The sequence below is a fragment of the Centropristis striata genome, chromosome 14 (genome assembly GCF_030273125.1).
Source record: "Centropristis striata isolate RG_2023a ecotype Rhode Island chromosome 14, C.striata_1.0, whole genome shotgun sequence".
NCBI lineage: Eukaryota > Metazoa > Chordata > Actinopteri > Perciformes > Serranidae > Centropristis > Centropristis striata.
In genome coordinates, this window is record NC_081530.1 from 10,343,488 (window position 1) to 10,361,284 (window position 17,797).

Sequence of the window (17,797 nt, forward strand, 5' to 3'; positions counted from 1 at the left end):
GGGTCCGCATTTTTTTTTTTGATACTTGGCCCTAATAGGCTCATATTTTTTTAAACTTTCAAAACACAATCATGATCAATGACGAACTTTAAATGTTGGTTACAAATATAACATGGGAATACAATCTAGTTCTATAGTTTTATACTAAATATATGTGACCTTATTGGCCTTATAAAAACTGGCCTCATGGAGTTTCCAGCCAGTACTTGGGAGTGAAGCTGACAGCAGGGCTAATACGTGACATCATGAAGAAGTCTGGCGACTCCAGAGGGTTACAGTCAAGGATATTTGTTTTTGTTAGTGACCTGTTTGTCTCGTTGCTATCCTGCTGATCCAAACCACTGATGTATGTTTCACTTTGCCCTCAGAGGAAGAAATCCCCTTGAAAAACTTCCCATTATTTTGTCCTGATCTGCTCTTCTAGTGAACCTTATCACAGTGCTGTTCCTCTGGAAATACGTCAAAGTATTCAATTAATAATTGGCTTTAGTCATATTATTGCTGCGTAAAGTTTATGGCTCTTGTTGTTGCTGTTGCTGTGGAGTACCTGGCATCCAGCAGGGACCGTTATTTGAAGAGTGCTGAAGAATTGAAGAACAATAAGTTGAATCATAAAATAATATAACTATAACTATGGAAATAAAACAGTGAAAGTTCCGTCTGTCTGATTTTTCCTGTGTGTTATCTCCCTGATGATTTATTACAGGGAGGGTTTTTACCTTCACAGTATGATGTCATCCCTTTCTGTTTGCAGGCAGCAGGAGCCAAGATGGACTTACAGTAGCTTTCTCCTGCCACCCAGTGGCCACATGTGACAGCTTCAGGTCTGGGAAACAAAGACCTGCTGCCTTTATGTCAGCACAGAGATGTCAAATACAACACAGCAAAATAAAAAGAAATGAATGAATCAAGGCTATATACAGATTTTGAGTAAAATGATTTGTTCACATTCAGAGAAGTGTAATTCTCACTGAGCCACAGGTTAGAGCTACATCCATCAGCACAGTTTCTGCAGAGTTCAGGAAAATAACATGAATGGATCATGTTGAACTACATGGATATGGAAGATTATTTTCTGTGTTTTTACTTATGAAATGCTTTTACTGCAGAATCACTAAATGAAGTAAAGTTTATTTACTATTCAAGCAAACACAGTATTTTATACATGAACACAGGGAACATACCAATAGTTTATTTATTACATCAGGGTTATTGAAACTTAGGGAATTAATAGAACTCCAGACACTGCTAATTATGTATAAAGCCAGAAACAGAGTTTTACCAGAAAACCTGCAAAAGCTGTTTGTGTTTACTTCAGAAGATGAAAATCATAGAAGAAGATTTGATTTTGAGCACCAAGTTGCTCGGACTACTTTGAAACAAATGAGTGTTTCGGTTGTCGGTGTAAAAATATGGAATTCCTAACTACAGGATTTAAAAGGTTGTACAGATATTAATAGATTTAAAAAAATGTACAAATGCAAAAAAAATTGTCAATATGTATTAGAAACTTAAACTGATTGTTTATGATCAGTTGTGTTTTGGTCTTTTGTTTTTGAGATGTAAACATGTACTTGTATGGGTTTTTTTTTTTTGTGTGTCTTGTTTGTTTGTTTTTGTTGTTTTAAGTGTTTTGTTATAATCAAAATTGTGTTGATGTAGGCTACTGAAAATCAATTGTATGTGATGTCAGACATCTTTTCATTTTTATTTTTATTGTTCGAGTAGGGGGCAGACAAATAAAAGAAATGTTTTCTTTCCAATCATGAAGGTGTAGAGTGTGTCTCTACACATTTTGTTGTCCACCTTCATGAAAGGAACAAAATAAATAAATATAAAATTATGTTCTGTTTAACTTTCTAACTCACCTATAAGAATGAATTATAACTACATGGTGGCCCATAAAGTTGGAATAATTTAGTTTTCAGACACAACCCTCTGTTAATTGTGGTTTCATTTTCATTATGATATGTTTGGAAGATATTGATTAATACATTTTTGAGAAGACATACACTTTATCAGTCAAGAATAAATCACATTGTCACAGTCATTTCATGGAAAAAGGTCAAAAATATTTTGAATGACACTATATGTCACCAGTGTAATCAGCCAAATAGGAATCAAAGCACGAGAGCATCCTAACTGATTTTATTTCTTGGGTTGACTGTAACTTTTTGGATTTAAATGTATCCAAAACCAAAGAATTGATTATTTATTTCAGACGTAAGAAGGGAATTCCTACTGAGTGCATCACACATAACAAAAAGTTGAAATTGTTTCATCATACAAGTACTTGGGGACTTTTTTTGACGACCATCTCAAATTTGATGTGAACACAGATTTTATAGTAAAGCGAGGACAACAGAGAATTCATCTTCTCAGGAAATTAAATTCTTTCTCTGTCAGGCCTGTTATTCTCCGTTTTTATCAAGCATTTATTGAGAGCCTTATGTGCTTTTCCTTCATCTGTTGGTTTCAATGTCTTTCAGTCAAAGACAGAAACAGCCTGACTAGTATTGTGAAGTCCTGTTCTAAGATTACCAGAGTAAAACTAAGAGACTTAAGTTCCTTTTGCAACCAGCAAATCCTCCGTAAAGCAGAGTGCATTTTAGCCTCCCCGAGCCATGCCCTGGTGGGTGAATTTTCTTTGTTACCTTCAGGGCACCACTGTAAAAATGTCCCGTTGTTTTTACAGAGAAAAACTGGCAGCTGTGGTTACCAGAATATTTCCGTAAAAAATACAGTACATGTTAACATCTTTACAGAACAACTTGTAAATTTTACATCCTAAAACTGTAGTAATTAAAAAAAAAATCATTATTATTTTTTTTGAGTTGAAGATCATACCGTCCTTTAATGCTAATTTAACAGGACGATGCTGCTTTTATACTTATTATTTATGCAAAATTTACATGCAGATTTTGCTTATTTTGCATCAAATGAATGAATGAAAGTTGTTCTTTAAAGTTGTTTACATTTGTATTGTATTTTTTGCAGAATTATTCTGGTAACCACAGCTGGCATTTTTTTTTCTGTAAAAGCAACAGAATTTTTTTTACAGGGTAGGTGTAAAACAAATCGCTTCTTCAAATCATTTGTCCCCCTTGCATTAAGACTTTTAAATTCTTCATAGGGTTTTTTATTTTTACTTATTTATTTTTTTCCTAATTTCTTAAAGCAATGTGGCTCATAAATAATCTCTATGCAGCAGGCTACCTTTTATAATGTAAAAAAAACAGATCTCTTCTCCAAATCATTCATCCCCCTTGCACTAAGACTTTTAAATTCTTCATAGGGCTTTTTATTTTATTTTACATTTTTTATTGAATTTAATTTTTTTTTTTCCCTTCTTATTTCTTAAAGCAATATCCATGTTAAGCTCCATGTTGTCTGATGTGTGTTGTGTCGACTATTTATGTACTGCCTATTTGTTGTGGGCTGTATGAACCACGACAACCTGCTGCTCAAAATGAATTGCCCCTTGTGGGATTAATAAAGTTGTTTGAATTGAATTGAACCTCTGTTTGCATCAAACTCAACTTGAATTATGTCTCATGTAGAAATATGCAGCACAGATAAAAGCTGTTTATCCATCAGTCAGTAGCTGTGTGTGTGTCGCTGTGGCAGGTTGACACATCCAGGGTTTATCAGTGTTACATTAGTTCTGTTACTAGTTTGTTTCTTTAAAGTGAGCAAGTCATTTTAAGGCCTTTAGTGCAATCAAATAATAGACAGCCTGTATGTTGGAATGGAGTCGATGAAAGCATCAGCACATTACTTCCTCATGACGTCAGCGTTGAGCCCTGCTGTCAGCTTCACTCTAAATACTGACTTGAAACCCCATGCCAGTTTATGTTTAATGGTGATAGGCCTGTGTTTGTATTTATAACGATTTCACGATTGTGAAAGTAAAAAACAAAACATCTTTTACCAAATTAGATTTTATGGGATTTTTGTGTCTTTTGGGGTGAAAATGTTGATCAATTTAGTCAAAATGAAAAAATAATTATCAGGTCATGCACTGTAAAGGATTTACTGTGATTTTTACTGTAACTTATTGGCAGCAATTACCAAGTAACTTACTGTAATTATTTACAGTAGAACTACTGTATTTTTATTTACAGTACTGTCTATACTGTAAAATAAAAAACAATCAAACATTGACTTTTTAGTTGTGTTTACAGTACTGATTTGTTTACTGTAAGAATAAAAAACAGTTAAACATTGTGATTTTAATGGTACTGTATATGACAATACAGCACAGTAAACAATGTTGTTAATTTGATAATACATTCATCATTACTTTGTATAGAAATTGCAAGTAATTACTCTATATACTAAAGAAAATAATATTAATATATTTACTGTTTTACAATTGATTTCCATCCTGTGTTTTGTATGAAAAACTTTAGGCTAATTATTTAAACAGCATTTGTATAGGACTGATTCTGATCAAAATTATGATAACAATAAACAGTAAAAACTTATTAAAACTTACTGAATTTAAAAAAAAAAAAATCACAACGAAATGAAAACTAAAACTAATAAAAAATCCAAAAATATTACAACCTTGGTTTAGCGTGCGGTAGTGGTGCTCTACAGCCTCTTGTGGCCAAAATGAGTATTACAACAATAAACTTTTATGAAAAATGATCCTAACTTACACAATTTTCACCTGATTTAACGTCATAAACACAGGAGAGAAAACAATTTAGATCAGACTTAGAAAAATTATCACCAAAAGTTGTTTTTTTCTCACTCTCATTCTTGCCTCCAAACATTCCCCTTCATTTCTACACATCAATTATCATTTGAACAACCTTATATTCCACTTGAAACAAGAGCAACAGCTAACTCAAAAACCACACGAGGAACACTTTTTTTAATATAAATCTGTAAAAATGAGAAGTTTAATGGTAAACATGAAAATGACAGAGTGATTGTATCATTTATAAAAGCAACAACACAAAAATACATGTATCTGTTTATGAAAAAAACTGTACCGTAGCTACCATGTACGTGAAACAGGTTTCCTCTGGATATCAAAGTATTTGTCAGTGCACTCCAAATGTCTTGATCTGAAACTTCTTTTCCTGAAGACATTAGAAAAGGAGGTGATCGTAAACCCTGCTTCTTGAAACACAAACAAAGACGACGACAACAACAACAACAACGAAAATAACCTGACAAATAATAAGAATCACAGCCTTTAAGAATGACAGTTCAAACCACAATCTTGACATAAAATTGCACTTCAAAATACTGGTCGGGTGAATAAATATTTGTAGTACCTTTCTATATCCATTTTGGTAATACAGTACATTAACACAGCAATCGTATATTAGAGCTGTCAAAGGGGTTAATAGGGAAACTGATTAAAACTTTGTCTATTTTCATTCCAGCTGCTTTTGCATATAGTACAGAATTTGCATAATAGCACATAAATAAATTAACACCGATGACATCGAACAAAAGGGTAAAAAAAGATTTACAAAACATACTGCATATCTAACATAGTGTCTATATATATTATTCATATAATTACATAATAGCGTCATTCAGAAGCGGTGCTGAAGTGCTCTTGCCTTTTCGTCTCCAAACCGGCCTGTGTTTTCACAACAGACCCTGGTTCAGTCTTTTGCACTGTCCCTTCAGACTCTCCCTCCTATCAGAGTTGTGTCTGGGAGGAAGGAGCCTTTTTTTGGCCTTGGGTGGTCTCGGGGTAAACACACCTCTCTGCAACGTGTGCGTCTGTGCCGATCTCAGGATGCTTCGCCTCTGTCCCGGGACTCGACCGTTGCCGGACGCTGAAGCATCCTCGAGTGTGTAATAAAGTGTCTGATCTGCCGCTCCCGGACCCAGACGTCCCCCCTGACGCCTCGGGGTCCTGGGGGCTGGCTCGGCTGCTGGGCGACGTCTCTTTGAGTGTGTCCTGGCGCTGCAGCAGAGGAAACCTGCCCTTCGGAGCGGCACTTCGTCTCCAGGATGTCCCCGCGGGGCTGGCTGTGGCTGCTATGGGGCTGCTCACCAGGCTGTACACGGGGAGGGTGGACCTGGGCTGAATCATGTGAATCCCCCCGATGGGAATCAGGAGGCTCGGAGACCTGCTGGGCTGCTGGGAGTGCAGAGGGAGGTGACTCAGGAGGTTGTGGGCTCCCCGAGGCCGTGTGGGATGTGGGGTGATGTGGGTCAGACCAACCTCGTCCACAGACTGCAACAGAACAAGATGAAGTGAATGGTTCTGCTGGAGGAACTAGGTCACTGTAGCAGCACAATGTGTAGGATACAGGAAGGAAAAACTCAATACCAATGAGGCAGATTTAACCCTTTGATGCACAACATATTGACATAAAAACTAAATTACTTAAAAAAGACACAAAATTATCAAAAAAAGACACAAAATGACAGAAAAAAACACCAAATTACCTAAAAAAAGACACAAAACCACCAAAAAAGACACAGAATTACCAAAAAAAGACAAAAATGCACAACAAAAAACAAAATGACAGGCATTCATTTCCCATGTTATTTAATGCTTGCTGTGTGTTTCTGTGCTCTATCTTTTGATATCAACTTATTTTAGGATTGAATATTCCAAGTATTCTTTAAATATCTTGTTTTTGATAACAACAGATCATTAGTTCCATTTTGCTTCTCATACTTTATGAAGAAAAAGTTTTTGTATTGTTACATAGCTCACTACTTGGCTAAGTATTTAGCTTAGCAAGCTACTTAGCTAAATACTTAGCCAAGAAGTTAACTAAGTATTTAGCTTAGCAAGCTACTTAGCTAAATACTTAGCCAAGAAGTTAACTAAGTAGCTTAGCAAGCTACTAAGCTAAATACTTAGCCAAGAAGTTAGCTAAGTAGTTAGCTTAGCAAGCTACTTAGCTAAATACTTAGCCAAGAAGTTAACTAAGTAGCTTAGCAAGCTACTTAGCTAAATACTTAGCCAAGAAGTTAACTAAGTAGCTTAGCAAGCTACTAAGCTAAATACTTAGCCAAGAAGTTAGCTAAGTAGTTAGCTTAGCAAGCTACTTAGCTAAATACTTAGCCAAGAAGTTAGCTAAGTAGTTAGCTTAGCAAGCTACTTAGCTAAAAAATGGATATGGGTCATTTTTGACCCATGTTGTGCATTAGAAGGATAGTGACACAAAAAGGGATTTTTATTAAAAATTGAATAAAGAAAAACATAAAATTAGGATGTATGATGATCAAAAACAAACTAATTGAGGAAAACCTGGAATACTGAATGATGAAAATAATTTATTGTAAAGATATAGAACGTAAAAACTCTATCGGGTCACTTTAGACCTATGTTGTGCATCAAAGGGTTATACTATCAGTTTTACTGTTCATGTTGCTGATTAATAGCAATGACTCAACCATTACTCGGCCTTGGTGCTGAGAAAACTGCTTTTAAAATCACAGTTCTGAGAGTAAGTGACCAGCAATGAAAGACATTTTATCAATTGTCTGCTGTGTTAATAAATATTGCATGCTTTTAGCAAGGTTCTTTTTTTAATACATTTTTTAAGTTTTCAGCTTATGAAGTCTAAAATAATATCCCAAATACAGACCCTTAAGGACAAAAGTATAACCCATTAATACCACAATTTTTGATCCCTCAGCTATTACATCATAAAATCCTGCATTCTATTATCGAGTTTAAATATTTTCCACCAGATTAAGCCATTTTCCCTAAGGAGCACACTGCAAAAAAGTTTGTCTAAAAAACAGATAAAAACACGAAATCTGATGGAAATGATCTTGCTGCATGGACAGATAATTTCACTTGACAAGATTTCTTAAATAAAGATTATTAAATCTAGAAATAAGCATGTTGTACGCTTAAAATAAGAAATTAACTCTTAAAACAAGATAAATTAAAGCTGGGCCTGAGCAGAGTGCACTGACAATTATTTGTTTCTTACCAAGATAAAAAAAAACCTTTAGATTTTGAAGTTTTAGATAATTTATCTTGTTTGATTTTGTTTAGCCTAAAAACTTTCATTAAAAGGAAATCACTGCTGCGGTCAGCAGTGTAGCAGTGGACTACTAAAACTATTTCATTTATACAGGTGCATCTCAATACATTAGAATATGATGGAAAAGTCAATTTCCAGTAGTTCAAGTCAAATAGCCCCAACCAAGTATTGAGTCATATAGATGGACATACTTTTCAGAGGCCAACATTTCTATATTAAACATACTTTTTAAAATTGGTCTTTTGTAATATGAACATTTTTTGAGACACTGAATTTTAGGTCTTCATTAAATGTAAGCCATAATCATTATAAGTAGGAGAAATTAAATAAATAAATAAATAAAGAAATTAAATGTTTCATTCTGTGTGTAATTGATCTATATAATGTGTTATTTTTCACTTTTTGAATAGAATTAATTACATAAATAAACTTTTCTATGATATTCTAATTTATTGAGATGCACCTGTACATATGTGTACAGCCTAGTAGTCTATATAGTATGTCATTAATATTATTATAATTGGGAGATAATAATATAAATTTCATATAAAAACTTGGCGCACTCTGACACACTGCCGATGTCAGAGCAAGATAACAGTAAATATCTATTAGCCTCAGCTAGTAGCCTGTTTAAAGAATTTCACGGTTGCAGGGTTTATTTATTTTTAATAGAGATGTTCCGATACCATTTTTTCCCTCCCGATACCGATTCCGATACTTGTGCTGTGGGTATCGGCCGATACAGAGTACCGATCCAATACCAGTATGTTATAAAAAAAAATATCAGCCTACACCTGCATGACTGTGATATGATTATCATTGTGGTAAGGCCTGGCTCCGGTTAAACCCTTTGTAAAACATGAATAAATACAGCAGATTCAAGCCATTTATTTTTAAATAAAACAGTAGACCTATACAAAACAGCAGTGCAACAGCAACTTAAATAAATCTGGGGGTCCAGGGGCATACTCCCCCAGAGAACATTTTTGCCCCAAAAGCCTAAATTTGGTGACTCTCGCACATTCTAATGCCACATTCCATCTTAATGATTGCATATTTTAGAGAATTATTGTAAATGAGAATAAGGGTTCTTCTATGCTTTATTTAAAGCATCTTATTTTGACAGTCTTCTTGTAAATTATGTGGTGGACTCTGCTAACACATCCATGTGCTCTTATTTTGAAAGCTACATGTGTTTGAGAACTTGAAAGTCGGAACTTGGAGCTCGGAACAACATAGAAAATTCTGACATTCGTGTAGACCTTGAACGCACCATTAGCCACCAGATTCTCTATGTGCGCTGCAATGTAAATAGTCTAACTAACAGAACATTAATCCTCTGTTTTACTGACGATGTTTGATGATAAATGATATAAACATGCTTTGGTTTTTCACTATTTAAAAAAGCAAATTGTTTCAGATGAATCACAGCAGGGCACCAGTATCCGCGCTGACTCAAACTTGCCCACTAAAATTCCATAATATTTGGTTATTGGAGGAATGTGACAAAGATGTTCTCTGGTGAACAAACTATCTCAGAGTACATATACAATTATAGCCTAATGTGGTCCAATATTGACATTAGCAAAAATAATACTGAAACATAATCAAATTACTAAAATTAGTGAGAAAAAGTGCATTACCAAAATCAATATTGTAAGATTATAAATAATGTGTTACTTTTACATATATTCACATATATGTACCCAACAAATATTTAGGCATATAAAAATGGCTCCTCTTACCCAAAACACCCAGTTTACAGGTGCAGAAATGTCTCTGTGTGCAGATGTGAACAACAACCCTGCAGTGACTGTGAATTAGTATAAGCAGCAGCACTATGAGACCTATATTAGTGTGAGGAGGAAGTGGGAAGGTTACACCATAACATAACCACCAGTTTGGAGCAGACATGTTTTCTTTATTTCATTAGGGTGAACTGAGATATTCACACACGTTGTTTTCGACATGTGGTTCCAATCTCTGGTGTTTAACGATCGGCCCGCGTCTCGTTTTATCAGCGGCTGCCCAGGGAAAACATGTTGCGTCTATTTGGGAGCGCTCCGGCATTATTTTAAGGTTGGGAGCTGCAGGCTCGGTTTGAGTGATATAAAACAAGAGAGTTGCCTTTCCTTCCTTTTCCAATAAACGTGCGACTTTAAAATAACCTCATATGTACCAGCCTATCTATATTTGTTCTAGATGTTGACTTACTGGGATTTAACTGAGCCACACAAGATTAGCTTTGTGAGCCGAAAGCTGATTTATTTTAAACTGTCGGCTAAGCTAACAGAGCTGGATCAAGTCACAGGTGAGTGAAGACTGCGGTTTGAACAAAAGCCACGCTTTGACCATCGTTAATTATACATGCGACGAAAACAGAGCGTCGTGACGGATTCAGAATAAGGAAGAAACACAATGGCTGGTTGGGTTATATGCAGGAAACTAATGCTGGGCTTACACCAAAAGATTTCCCCAGTCCCAGACTAAAAAGTGAACGTCTTTAGTAAATCTAGGAGTTTTACTGGAGTCACGGCGCTCCCGTCATCTCCATGGTTAAGTTTAAGGTAGTAATCTGCTCTGTTTCATATCAGTCTTTTCCTAGACTTGGGTTTGGATCATATCAAACGTGTTTGATGTTATCTCAAGTCTCAGTGATGTAACACAATCACCAACCAATAGATGAGTGGGGGAAAGGTCCCCGGTTCGAGAGCGGCCAGTAAAACCACTTCCACAGGAAAAAGGAACATCACAATAATGCCTCAATAAAAATATAGTGATGTCATATAGTTAGATTTTGGGGGCGCTGTTTCTTAGTAAAGAGAACAGTAAGGAGACCCAGTTAAAATGTATAAATAAATGTATACATATATAAGTAATAAATAATTGATGATTAATGTATGATTAACTAAATGAAAGTTGATAGAGCTGATAAATATAACTATTCAATTAAACACATTATAATTAAATTGGACATAAATATATATCGTGAATTTTTAAATGTTCCTTTCCTTTATTCTTCCTTATATCTATTTTTACTGTAAAATAGTCAACTTTTCAAAACAGAAACCCTTTTTCAGCTTTGTGAGAGGCATTTTGTGGTGTCTTCTCCTCTTCTTTTTGTTGTTGTTGGGTTTTTTTTTTTTTTTTTTTAACACAAACCACTGCACACACTAGAGCAGCTGGAGCCAAAAACTGCTTCTCCTCCATTTTGTAAGTTCTTACTAAGAGCATGATGGGAAAAACATTGCATGATGGTAAAAAAATGATTTAAAAAATCTAGGCATGTAAATAGTGACCCTGCAAGATTCACAGTCTGTCTAAAACAGGGGTCTCAAACTCAAATTACCTGGGGGCCGCTGGAGGCAGTATCAAAATGACCAAAAAAAGACACAAAATTACAAAAAAAAAAAGACACAAAATGACAGAAAAAAAAGAAATTACTTAAAAAGACACAAAATTACAAAAAGACACAAAATGATTAAAAAAAATACACAGAATTACCCAAAAAGACACAACATTATTTAAAAAAAGACACAAAATGACCCCAAAAAGACCAAAAAATATCACAAAATGACAGCTTTAAAAAGAAACACAATGACCAAAAAAGACACAGAATTACCAAAAAAAGACACAAAATTATTTAAAAAAGACACAAAATTACCAAAAAAAGTAATTAAAGGGACCTCCCACACACAACACGGCAAAGTGCAATTCATATAAAAGTCACATTAAACTTTCATATCAAGGTGGGGGCCACAAAATATCGTCACAAGGGCCGCAATTGGCCCGCAGGCCGCGAGTTTGAGACCCATGGTCTAAAATCTCAGCGTGAGACTAAAAACTCTAAACACTTGTCTTTAGATGTGAGCAGGTGTGAGCTGATAGTCTTCCAGGAGTCTTTTCCAAATCTTTTCAAAGTCATCTGATAAAAAACACTGCAAAAGATGTTATGTCACCATGTTTTTTGACTTACCAGTCTGGCTGTAGATGGCAGGTCTCTTGGATGAAGACACTGAGCATAGGTGTCTGCTAGGGAGCCAGGAGGCCCCGAGGACTCTGACCCATGGGAGTGGACTATAACAGGAGAAAGACCTCTTACAGGGGACATTGGTCTCAGAGTGGAGGTGGTGACGTGACAGCTAGATGGCGAGGGGGAGGAAGGGGACTGGTGGGGCCTGGGTGACGGGCTACGAGGTGGCGACGGCTCCCTCTGTGGCATCAGGGCCTGAGACACCGATGCAGACTCGTCGAATCGTCTGCGGGCGAACAGGGCCCTCCTGGTGCTGGCCGAACTCTTCTGGGTAAAAGAAGTCTTGGGGGGAAGCGGGGCGGACTGGCTGGGTGCAGGCTCCATCCCTCCTGTAGGAGGTTTCTCACTATCAGAAGAGGAGCTGTGAGAGTTTTCAGCCACTTTGCACCTTTTGTCTTCATCGCGTCCGCCATCTTTGTCCCTTGCATCCGCATCATGTCCACATTTCCCCAGATCCGAGTACTGGCGATGTTTTTGTTTATCTGTGTTAAGCGAGACTCCTAGGACAGAAAAAAGCCTCATTTAACACTTTAACAACCAACTCAATTATTGGTAACACTTTAGATTAGGGAACACATATTCAACATTAATTAGTTGCTTATTACAGGGGTTCTCAAACTTTTTGGGGCCAAGCAGTGGCGGTTCTAGACCAGTTTTACTGTGGGGGCCAAGCAGGGGCCAGTGTTTAATCAGAGGGGCACATTAAAAAACGCCAAAGATGATATTTAAGCATTCAAATCCTTTATTTTAGGTTATTCAAAAATTTAATTTAAGTATATTTGGAAGATACAAATACATTGATTGAAACAATGAGACTCACCAACAGTAACAACTATTTTTGTACGACAATGACATTTCTCATTTTTGTGCACAATTACTTTTTTTAATTTTGAAAGTGCAGTACGGTGAGAATGATCTTTTTTTATCTATACACAAGCTTTTATTTATCGCTTCTTCACAGGGGAGAACATTTTCCCCTTATAATTCTCATGCCGATTAAACATGTTTACTGACATTTGTACTCCTAGATGTCGTAGGAATTATTTATATTCTAAACTTTTTAACCTAGATACTTAAGGCGAGTTTCACAGAAATTAACTTAAACAAATTAAATTTGAATAAATAAATGTTAATACCATTTCTATACTTTTAAACACAGGGTCATTTTGATTCAGATTACATTTTGACCTCACAGCATTTTAATTTTCAAGTAACAGATCTTAAAGCTTTCAGAAAAATGAACAGTAACAAGACACAGTTAATTTTTCAAGTTTCATGGCTTAAGCGCTTTGTTTAGATTTTTAATGATATGGCATAACTTTAATAATTTATTGCAAATTATTTCGCAGACCTCCAAGCTATGGCTCGCGGACCCCAGTTTGAGAACTACTGGCTTATTAGCATGCAAATAAGTAACATATTGGCTCTTAATTGGTCATTATTAAATAGTTACTGCTGCCTTATTCTGCATGTCCTTATTATACAACCAGTAAGCCATTAACTAAGATTTTTCCCTCAATAACCTCAGAATTATTGCTTGTCTGTAGTAAGTAAGGAAGTTGTTGTATATGAGTTATGATCTTAATATGCTTTACTTTGTATGGGTGACTTTCCGCCAATGTTAGTCTACCAGTGACCCATTTTGTAGAGTAATGATTGACATTACAATCTACCAATCCTCATCCAATCATCCAAAAGGAGCCACCAGTCACGTCAAAGGTCTGGAGAAGGTGGCTATTTGCCGTTTCCATGGTTTCGTTCACCGCTATGTAGAGACTTATAAAGTCCATACAAAGTAAAGCATATTAAGATCATAACTCATATACAACAACTTCCTTACTTACTACTAATAAGCAATAATTCTTAGGTTATTGAGGGAAAACTCTTAGTTAATGTCTTACTGGTTGTATAATAAGGCCATGCAGAAAAAGGCATTAATAACTAATTAATAATGACTAGTTAAGAGCCAATGTGTTACTTATTTGCATGCTAATAAGCAACTAATTAATGTTGTGTGTTCCCTGATCTAAAGTGTTACCCAATTCTTTAGCTTTTATTATTGGTTAGAAGGTCACAAGCAGTCCTTTTATTGGTGACCACCAAGAAATATATGTGCTGTAACCTGATCCACATTCATTCAGCTATGAATTGATTAATGCCAGCGCACTAGTTCTGTTGGACTACATACTTTAACTTTGAGTTACTTTGAGCTTTCACATTTGTTTGAAGAGAAATGTAAACATTGGTTAGCAGCATATCAAGATCTTGGGCGTTTAAAATGGGAGATATGTGGGAGAGAAACATGGGAGAGGCTCTTCTACGTTACACCCAGAGAAAAAATGTACTTGGCTGGTACAAACTGGTCACAACACAGCACACTAACAACTATACATGCTGAAGTAGATGGATAATGTTATTCAAATTTGGAAATAATCTGTTTTATGACTAGCAACAGTCTTTCTGTCTGTCTGTTTATCTGTCTATAAAAGTACTTGTATTGCATAATAACCCCACTCAGATTGTTAGTTTTGTTCATTTTGATGTTGGTACTTTTACTTTTACTTCAGTGATGTTTGCCTGCAGGACTTTTTACTTGTAGTTGAGTAATTCACAGTGAGGTATAAGTACTTTTACTGAAGTAAAGGATCTGAATACTTCTTCCACTGCTGTATTTTACTCACTGTGGCTACAAGTAGGGAGAAGTCAGATATGTATATGTAAAGTTGGGGGGAAAAATCAATACAGCATAGTATCGCAATATTTTTCATGGCAATTTTATATCAAGTATAGATATTTAGTATTCAGACGGGCGGTGGGCCGGCAGTATTTTCACGTTTTTTGTTTTTTTTTGTGAGGCCATAACAGGCTCACATTTAGGATTTAACTGGAGATACTGGTGATTTTAAACCAGAAGATCTAAGGAATCTATAGGCACCATCTGCGTCAGGATATTGTGTTGAAATAACACTGCAAAGTTAGGCTTTTTTTAACCCTTTGATGCACAACATGGGCCTAAAACAGGGGTCTCAAACTCAAATTACCTGGGGGCCGCTGGAGGCAGTATCAAAATGACCAAAAAAGACAAAAAAAGACAAAAAAAAGACACAAAATGACAGAAAAAAACTAAATTACTTGAAAAAGACACAAAATTGCTAAAAATAATTTTAAAAAAGAAACAAAATGACATTACATAACATTTCCACTTCTTCCGGTAACAACAACACGGCGGATAATAAACGGTCCGGTAGCAGCTGCCTTTCTTCTTGTTAACTTCGTCATAGAAACAAGTGAAACAAAGCTACAGCTGGCGCAATAAAGGGACCTTCCACACACAACACGGTAAAGTGCCATTCATATAAAACTCACATTAAACCTTCATATCAAGGTGGGGGCCACAAAATATCATCACGAGGGCTGCGAGTTTGAGACCCCTGGTCTAAAGTGACCTGACTGAGTTTTTATGTTCTATATCTCTACAATATATTAATTTCATCATTCAGTATTCCAGGTTTTCCTCAATTAACTTGTTTTCGATCATTATACATCCTAATTTTTTGGTTTAATTCCTTACTGTTTGAATAAATAACCTTTTTTATCACTACGCTTCTAATGCACAACATGGGTAAAAAATGACTCATATCCATTTTCAATGTTATTTCATGTATGGCTGAGTGTTTCTATGATACATCTTTGAAATAAATGTATTTTATCATTTATTTTTCCAAATATTCAGTAAATATCTTGGTTTTTTTTAGCACAAATCAACATTTTTTTTCACATAATGATCTGTTGTAATCAAAAACAAGGTTTTCAAAGAATACTCGGACTATTCAATCATAAAATAAATTGATTTCAAAAGATGGAGCAAGGAAACATACAGCCAGACTGAAATAACATGGGAAATGAATTTTTGACCCATGTTGTGCATTAGAAGGCGTGTCCATATGTTGTGCATCAAAGGGTTAATATTTCATGGTGATTTTCAAAGCGGTCATGTGACCTCTAACATCATGCTCTCTCAATGAAAATAGACTCTCTGGGTTCCCACAAGTTGACTCTCATTGTGGAGAAATAAAGACTGAAGTGAGATGAATAGAATGAGAATTTTCTTTTATTCAAAACAATTCTTGATTGAATTTAATTTTGCGGACACAAAATGCAGTTAAACAGTTAAATTGCAATATATTGTATTGCAATACTCACCATATCGCAAAATGCTTAAAATCGCAATAATATTGTATTGTGACTTAAGTATTGGGATAAAATTGTATAGTGGGGCCTCTGGTGATTCCCACCTTTAGTATTATATGCTGTATAACACAGTAATAAGGCCATAAAGAAGAGAATAATAAGGAAAAAAAATACAATTCGAATTTCCTGATGATTTTTTTTAAATGACAAAGAAATTAAATCTTGATGTCCATGATTTTTCCATGTGCCCACAAATGTCACCAATATTGGAGCAGTATGGTGTGTGTCTGCTCTGTGTAAACAGCCTGAGTTCAGTCCAAGTTTCACTGAATGTTTGTCACGTGTCTGTTGGTCCCAGTAGATTTAATCGTGGCTTCCCAGTTTCCCTAGGGAGTGCAGAATTTCACTTTTTTTTTTTTTTTTTGCAGGATCCGGTTAGTGCATCTGCTTTATATTTGGAGACATTTTTAATGCGACATGTAAAATAAAGTGATTTTGATGAAAAATAAGCTTAATTTAAATTATTTTTCCTGACAGAAAAAATTGTCACACATGATTTTTTCAAGGACTGACAAAAACTTAAGTACCCAGCAATCCTTTCTGTTTTTACAGTGTCTGGCTGTGAAAACTTTGAATGATGTTTTTTAAAAGAAAACATGCTTTCAAACGCTATGGTGCTTGTATGTTATGTATGGACTCTTAATTTTACTGTAAAAGTGTTGCGTCATGTCTTGTGATACATGTATATGTGTTGTGACTGTATTGACGGTTGATGTTGGTTGTTTTTGTTTTGTTTATGATCTTGGAGAAGGGACAATTTGATTTAATGTTTGGACTCCAGGAAGAATAGCTATGCTAATGTGGTGGCGCTAATGGAGATCCAATAAATAAATAAATAAATAAATAAGCCTGTGGCTTGTGGGGTTAGAGAGTTAAGGACAGTAACTTCATCAACTCTTTCTCAAGTCTATTGTTTCTCCATTTGTAATATCCTTAATATTCCCACAATATTCCAGTCTAACTGAAATCTCTGTCTCTCTTTCTGTTAATATATTTGATTAAATAGGAAAATGCTGCATGGCCACTGTGCATGTTTTTATCTGAGCTACAACAGTACTGTATTAGCGCACTTTTGCTCTACAACACTCAGACAACTTCTGTTTTGATATCAAATTGTTATAAAGTCATAGTAAAACAAAAACAAACAGTGTGACCAGTTACCATGATCATAACAGTAAAATGACTGTGGACAGCTGATCCCGGTGCTGTGTGGGCAGAATCCTGATCTCATCAGTCAGACTGCTGTAAAAGTATGGTCTGAAATATGTAACACACAAAACTGGATTTTAATTATTTATATTTGAATTTGAACTGCTTAACTTGAATAATTGCATTAAAAAACTGAATTTGAATCACATAATTTGAATTTGTATTGTTCAATTTGAATCATTGTATTGAAAAAACGAATCTGAATTGTAATTGGAAATGTAATTTATTACTTTGGAACTGAACATTCACTTCTCACAATTCAAATTAAGTTCGCAAAATTAAATTTCCATTTTCTGCGACAAAGATACACAGAGCG

The 17,797-nt window shown here is 35.4% G+C and overlaps 1 protein-coding gene across 3 annotated transcripts in view; it reads right to left on the minus strand.

Annotated features, from left to right (window-relative positions):
* Positions 1–4,890: 4,890 nt before the first annotated feature.
* hivep3a (HIVEP zinc finger 3a) overlaps positions 4,891–17,797 on the minus strand; it is a 63,368-nt gene continuing 50,461 nt past the window's right edge. For all 3 annotated transcript variants that reach the window (XM_059349150.1, XM_059349151.1, XM_059349149.1), the window contains exons 6-7: positions 11,965–12,521; positions 4,891–6,211 (exon numbers count right to left, since the gene is read on the minus strand). In XM_059349150.1, coding sequence (XP_059205133.1) covers positions 5,669–6,211; positions 11,965–12,521 — 1,100 coding nt within the window. In that variant the 3' untranslated portion in view covers positions 4,891–5,668. The remainder of the gene's footprint in view (positions 6,212–11,964; positions 12,522–17,797) is intronic.